General features: G+C 37.4%; 1 protein-coding gene across 2 annotated transcripts in view; it reads left to right on the forward strand.

The window, feature by feature from the left end:
• Positions 1-4,162, forward strand: part of LOC128700878 (fork head domain-containing protein L1) — a 41,480-nt gene extending 37,318 nt beyond the window's left edge. For both annotated transcript variants that reach the window (XM_070086998.1, XM_070086997.1), the window contains exons 3-4: positions 2,129-2,195; positions 3,082-4,162. In XM_070086998.1, coding sequence (XP_069943099.1) covers positions 2,129-2,195; positions 3,082-3,981 — 967 coding nt within the window. In that variant the 3' untranslated portion in view covers positions 3,982-4,162. The remainder of the gene's footprint in view (positions 1-2,128; positions 2,196-3,081) is intronic.
• The last annotated feature ends 3,212 nt before the right edge of the window (positions 4,163-7,374 follow it).

The raw sequence follows: 7,374 nt of genomic DNA on the forward strand, positions 1-7,374 counted from the left end.
GATTTGTCAGTTAAAAATAGGAGAGGAGAGTTATTAAATGGAGAGTTAGAGGTATTGGGAAGATGGAGGGAATATTTTGAGGAATTGTTAAATGTTGATGAAGATAGGGAAGCTGTGATTTCATGTATAGGACAAGGAGGAATAACATCTTGTAGGAGTGAGGAAGAGCCAGTTGTGAGTGTGGGGGAAGTTCGTGAGGCAGTAGGTAAAATGAAAGGGGGTAAGGCAGCCGGGATTGATGGGATAAAGATAGAAATGTTAAAAGCAGGTGGGGATATAGTTTTGGAGTGGTTGGTGCAATTATTTAATAAATGTATGGAAGAGGGTAAGGTACCTAGGGATTGGCAGAGAGCATGCATAGTTCCTTTGTATAAAGGCAAAGGGGATAAAAGAGAGTGCAAAAATTATAGGGGGATAAGTCTGCTGAGTATACCTGGTAAAGTGTATGGTAGAGTTATTATTGAAAGAATTAAGGGTAAGACGGAGAATAGGATAGCAGATGAACAAGGAGGCTTTAGGAAAGGTAGGGGGTGTGTGGACCAGGTGTTTACAGTGAAACATATAAGTGAACAGTATTTAGATAAGGCTAAAGAGGTCTTTGTGGCATTTATGGATTTGGAAAAGGCGTATGACAGGGTGGATAGGGGGGCAATGTGGCAGATGTTGCAAGTGTATGGTGTAGGAGGTAGGTTACTGAAAGCAGTGAAGAGTTTTTACGAGGATAGTGAGGCTCAAGTTAGAGTATGTAGGAAAGAGGGAAATTATTTCCCAGTAAAAGTAGGCCTTAGACAAGGATATGTGATGTCACCGTGGTTGTTTAATATATTTATAGATGGGGTTGTAAGAGAAGTAAATGCAAGGGTCTTGGCAAGAGGCGTGGAGTTAAAAGATAAAGAATCACACACAAAGTGGGAGTTGTCACAGCTGCTCTTTGCTGATGACACTGTGCTCTTGGGAGATTCTGAAGAGAAGTTGCAGAGATTGGTGGATGAATTTGGTAGGGTGTGCAAAAGAAGAAAATTAAAGGTGAATACAGGAAAGAGTAAGGTTATGAGGATAACAAAAAGATTAGGTGATGAAAGATTGAATATCAGATTGAAGGGAGAGAGTATGGAGGAGGTGAATGTATTCAGATATTTGGGAGTGGACGTGTCAGCGGATGGGTCTACGAAAGATGAGGTGAATCATAGAATTGATGAGGGGAAAAGAGTGAGTGGTGCACTTAGGAGTCTGTGGAGACAAAGAACTTTGTCCTTGGAGGCAAAGAGGGGAATGTATGAGAGTATAGTTTTACCAGCGCTCTTATATGGGTGTGAAGCATGGGTGATGAATGTTGCAGCGAGGAGAAGGCTGGAGGCAGTGGAGATGTCATGTCTGAGGGCAATGTGTGGTGTGAATATAATGCAGAGAATTCGTAGTTTGGAAGTTAGGAGGAGGTGCGGGATTACCAAAACTGTTGTCCAGAGGGCTGAGGAAGGGTTGTTGAGGTGGTTCGGACATGTAGAGAGAATGGAGCGAAACAGAATGACTTCAAGAGTGTATCAGTCTGTAGTGGAAGGAAGGCGGGGTAGGGGTCGGCCGAGGAAAGGTTGGAGAGAGGGGGTAAAGGAGGTTTTGTGTGCGAGGGGCTTGGACTTCCAGCAGGCATGCGTGAGCGTGTTTGATAGGAGTGAATGGAGACAAATGGTTTTTAATACTTGACGTGCTGTTGGAGTGTGAGCAAAGTAACATTTGTGAAGGGGTTCAGGGAAACCGGCAGGCCGAACTTGAGTCCTGGAGATGGGAAGTACAGTGCCTGCACTCTGAAGGAGGGGTGTTAATGTTGCAGTTTAAAAACTGTAGTGTAAAGCACCCTTCTGGCAAGACAGTGATGGAGTGAATGATGGTGAAAGTTTTTCTTTTTCGGGCCACCCTGCCTTGGTGGGAATCGGCCAGTGTGATGATAAAAAAAAATAATAAATATGTATATATATATATATATATATGTGTATATATATATATATGTGTATATATATATATATATATATATATATATATATACATACATACATATATACATGCCAATGCGTATAGTGATGTAAGTGTAACACTAGTGAGATATAGTATAACAGCACTGACCATCTTACAGACACAACAGACAGGGATGGCAGAACAGTATACGTCACAACCTCAGCCTCAACGATTGTTTCATCAAGGTAAGTGTATTCTCCTGGTCTTAACTAGTTGCACTCACCTTGTACTCATAAACACTGTATTCACCTACTTGTACTCAAACAACACTTGCCTAAAAATACACACTAAGCTGTATTCACCTAGCTGTGCTCACTTTCTGTACTCAATTATGCTTACTTGCTCTCAGAAAGCTCTACTCGTGTATTTGCACTCACTGAGTTGTACTGTTAAGATGTACTCACCTACGTAGGAGAAAAACTTGATATCACTAGTGCTTGGCTTCGGCTGGCTGAGCTATGAGGAAGTTTGTACCCTCGGTTGATACAGACATAACATAATGTAAACTTTGTCACAGACACTATTGTCACACCCTGCGCCATTATTTGCTGGAATGTGAAAAAATTACAAATTCGAAGGCAGCTCGCTTATAAATGTTCAAAAAAATGCCATTGTTACATCCACAGTGGTGTATCACCAAACCATACATATAAGCTACATCTTAATGTTCTTGGAGCCGATTTCATGTCTGTACTAGCAACTCATACAATTATAATAATTATTAATAACTAATTCATTAATCTATAAATGGTTTATTATTATTACAATCAGAACTAAGCACTAAACTCACCAGGGTCACACATTATTATAATAAAAGAAAGCACTAGACCCACTAGGGTCATACAGCACTGCACAAATGGTTCATCACCAGGGTAATTTGCTTAGCTATCAAAACTTTTTGTAGTTTTCCATTGTTTGCCTAGCTATATTTATTAATTTCATATTATTTTTATTATATCTTGCATAATTAGTAGCTTTCTTTTGTGGTTATCAGTTTTATTACATATAACTACATTATTTGTACGGCATAAAGAAATAAAAATTTTATTTTAAAATTGTATATGTTCACAGGTTCCTCGGGAGAAGGGAAGGCCAGGCAAAGGCAGCTACTGGGCTCTCGACCCTGGCTCTTCTGACATGTTTGAACATGGGAATTATCGACGTAGAAAAAGACGGCCGAGACAGAGCACAAATGCAACCGGCTCCTCTAAGGTTGAGCAAGATTATGCATTGAAGACGGGAAAATTATCGCTTCAGAAAGATGAATTAAAAGCCATTAACTATAGTAATGATGCCAATGACAATCCATCACTTACAGATACTAGTTTACATTCAGGAATTCGTGAAGTACGGAACCCAGTGTCATCTTGCTTTGGAGAGACATTTCTGGAATATAACTATTTGAACAGTCTCAAGGGCATCACAAGGATATCCAATGAGTTAAATATTCCAGTAGAAACTGACTTCCTGAAAAATGCCCAGCAATTTGCAAGAGAAATTCTAGGAGACACAAGCATGCAACAGAAGTCAGCAGACACCTCAACACACGTTAATATGTTACTGAATAAAACCGAAGAATGTGAAAAATATAATTTGTCTGAGATTACTGAGAGAAGCTTTAAATACAAAGATCAACGCTGTCGTCCATGGTCAGTCCTGAAGCACTTACCTCTCCCTCAAGAACTAAAACCTGAGGAGGTCACCCATAAGAGTGACTCAAGAGTAGAAAAGAACACAAACTTTAACGCAGAGTGTATGCAAATCCAAGCAAAGACTTTCCCAAAATTTACAGAACTCACTGCGAGCTTTGAAGGCAGTCAAATGAATGACAGTGAAAGTACTAAAAGTAAAGTAGTTCTCAGATCAGCAACTACTGAACTGACCATTAAGAGACAAGATCTCACTCTACGTGACTTGCAGAACTCTAGCTCAAGAGGTAAAAGTTTCCTTATTGAGAACCTTATAAGTTAGCTTGAAATAAAATAATATCAATTTAGAAATATGTATTTAAAATTTAGTAATAAGATTAAACCAGAGCAACTTTCAAATTATTATTATTATTATTCAGGGTGCATTACTGTTTCTGAAGCTATAAAAAGGCAATTTTACTCTAAAACTTCTATATAAAGGAATAAAAAATGATGGTCTATTATTATTATTTTTATTTCAATACTCACAAAATTTTTACAGTAGGTAGCCAATGAATGTTAGAACACATACTATCCATCATTACCTGAACTCTGAACAAGAGAAACAATTATACTGTACATGATCACATATATCTAAATATTAAAAACTAATTTATGTGTGGAACCAAAGAAATGTTCATATGGATTCAGGAGCTGTGACTCTACCCCTTCAACCACAAATAGGCGAGTAAAATTTGAAGCACCTGCTAACTTCCAAAGAAAAAATTATATAAAGTGCTGGTTCTACAACCATTAACAATAAGAGCATTGGCATAATGCACACTTTTGCTCCTTTTAATTAACCATTAACCTGACTGGTCTAAGTTACTGGATCACTATTAAGGATCTGTATAAGGATAACTAGTGGAATGTAATTAAATTAATCAATTCTGTGCAGACTGCCCAAGCCAGGCTCTTATATATGGGAAAACACTGAACTCCTAAGGGTCATACTGCACCTGTGAGGTAATCAAGTTTGATCTTGAGGGGAAGGGGGGAAAGTAGCTCTAATTTCTTGGATCAAGAGCCCTTGATTTAACTAGACAAGAACCATAATTTTTATTATGAAAAATAAATTAGATATAAAATATTTTGACTGCTTCATTATACTTAAAAGAAATTTAAAAAATTTGCCCTCCTACAGATAATTATAAGAATGTTAATTACAGATTAGCTCACTTTGGTAACTGACACTGTACAAAATTATGAAAAAATGGTTCCTCTCACCATACAGCTTTTCCAACAACTATATTATCTCAAATTCTCTTGATACAGTACATTCAAACTGATGACAAAAAAAGTGCTACAGTGAAACTTTGATTTAACGAATCTTCATTTAATGTATTTCGGAAATTAATAAAATTCACCTGATACAGAATTATCCGTTTGTTAAGGCACAGAGTGGCACCGCAGAAGTAGAACCTTCACTCACCCTTCATTTTCCCTGAATTTACTATGTTAATTTTTTTTATAATTTATAATAATTTTTATTATAATAAAAAAATTAACATAGTAAATTCAGGGAAAATGAAGAGTGAGCAATAACAAACCGAGGTGCCACCTACCAGCCACTTTGCGTTAATCGTTTTATAATATAAAATACATTGTGATTAAGAATGACCTCTACAGCGAGTGCTGATGTTGAAAGAAATAAAAATAAAGATTCTCATCAATTACACTGATGCTTCAGATCAATTAAATATGCAGGCCTATTATGAACACTTTTGTGCTTTTAGAGAAATGATCATAAGGACACAGCATCAGTTATCTATATATAAGTAGGTCACCAAAGTTTCACAGCTCCTATGACTCAGAACAAATGTTGTTCCAAGTTCCCACTATATGATCACAGCAAAATAACCTTATCTGTTCACCACAAAAGGTAAAACAAAATTACATTATTGTACTTTTAACTTTTCTTTAACTTTTCTATTTCCAGTGTTTATTATACTAGTAAATTATATGGTAGTAGGTTGGTAGACAGCAACCACCCAGGGAGGTACTACCGTCCTGCCAAGTGAGTGTAAAACGAAAGCCTGTAATTGTTTTACATGATGGTAGGATTGCTGATGTCTTTTGTCTGTCTCATAAATATGCAAGATTACAGGCATGTCTTGCTACTTCTACTTACACTTAGGTCACACTACACATACATATACACATTTATTCATACACACTCATCTGAGTTTTCTTTGATTTTATCTTAATAGTTCTTGGTCTTATTAATTTTCCTTTTATATCCATGGGGAAGTGGAATAAGAATCTTTCCTCCGTAAGCCATGCGTGTTGTAAAAGTCAACTAAAATGCCGGGAACAATGGGCTAGTAACCCCTTTTCCTGTAAAGATTACTAAAAAGAATAAGAAGAAGAAAATTGTCAAAGTGGGAAGTCTGAATGTGCGTGGATGTTGTGCAGATGATAAGAAAGAGATGATTGTGGATGTTATGAATGAGAAGAAGCTGGATGTCCTGGCTTTAAGTGAAACAAAGCTGAAGGGGGTGGGAGAGTTTCAATGGAGAGGAATAAATGGGATTAGGTCAGGGGTTTCAAATAGAGTTAGAGCTAAAGAAGGAGTAGCAATAATGTTGAAGGATAAGCTATGGCAGGAAAAGAGGGACTATAAATGTATTAATTCAAGGATTATGTGGAGTAAAATAAAGATTGGATGTGAAAAGTGGGTTATAATAAGCGTGTATGCACCTGGAGAAGAGAGAAGTGTAGAGGAGAGAGAGAGATTTTGGGAAATGTTGAGTGAATGCGTGGGGAGTTTTGACTCAAGTGTGAGAGTAATGGTGGTTGGGGATTTCAATGCTAAAGTGGGTAAAAATGTTATGGAGGGAGTAGTAGGTAAATTTGGGGTGCCAGGGGTAAATGTAAATGGGGAGCCTTTAATTGAGCTATGTGTAGAAAGAAATTTGGTAATAAGTAATACATATTTTATGAAAAAGAGGATAAATAAATATACAAGGTATGATGTAGCACGTAATGAAAGTAGTTTATTAGATTATGTATTGGTGGATAAAAGGTTGATGGGTAGGCTCCAGGATGTACATGTTTATAGAGGGGCAACTGATATATCGGATCATTATTTAGTTGTAGCTACAGTTAGAGTAAGAGGTAGATGGGAAAAGAGGAAGGTGGCAACAACAAGTAAGAGGGAGGTGAAAGTGTATAAACTAAGGGAGGAGGAAGTTCGGGCGAGATATAAGCGACTATTAGCAGAAAGGTGGGATAGTGCAAAGATGAGTAATGGGGGGGTTGAAGAGGGTTGGAATAGTTTTAAAAATGCAGTATTAGAATGTGGGGCAGAAGTTTGTGGTTATAGGAGGGTGGGTGCAGGAGGAAAGAGGAGTGATTGGTGGAATGATGAAGTAAAGGGTGTGATAAAAGAGAAAAAGGTAGCTTATGAGAGGTTTTTACAAAGCAGAAGTGTTATAAGAAGAGCAGAATATATGGAGAGTAAAAGAAAGGTAAAGAGAGTGGTGAGAGAGTGCAAAAGGAGAGCAGATGATAGAGTGGGAGAGGCACTGTCAAGAAATTTTAATGAAAATAAGAAAAAATTTTGGAGTGAGTTAAACAAGTTAAGAAAGCCAAGGGAAAATATGGATTTGTCAGTTAAAAACAGAGTAGGGGAGTTAGTAGATGGGGAGATGGAGGTATTAGGTAGATGGCGAGA

This window comes from Cherax quadricarinatus, chromosome 20 (assembly GCF_038502225.1).
Source record: "Cherax quadricarinatus isolate ZL_2023a chromosome 20, ASM3850222v1, whole genome shotgun sequence".
NCBI classification, from domain to species: Eukaryota; Metazoa; Arthropoda; class Malacostraca; order Decapoda; family Parastacidae; genus Cherax; species Cherax quadricarinatus.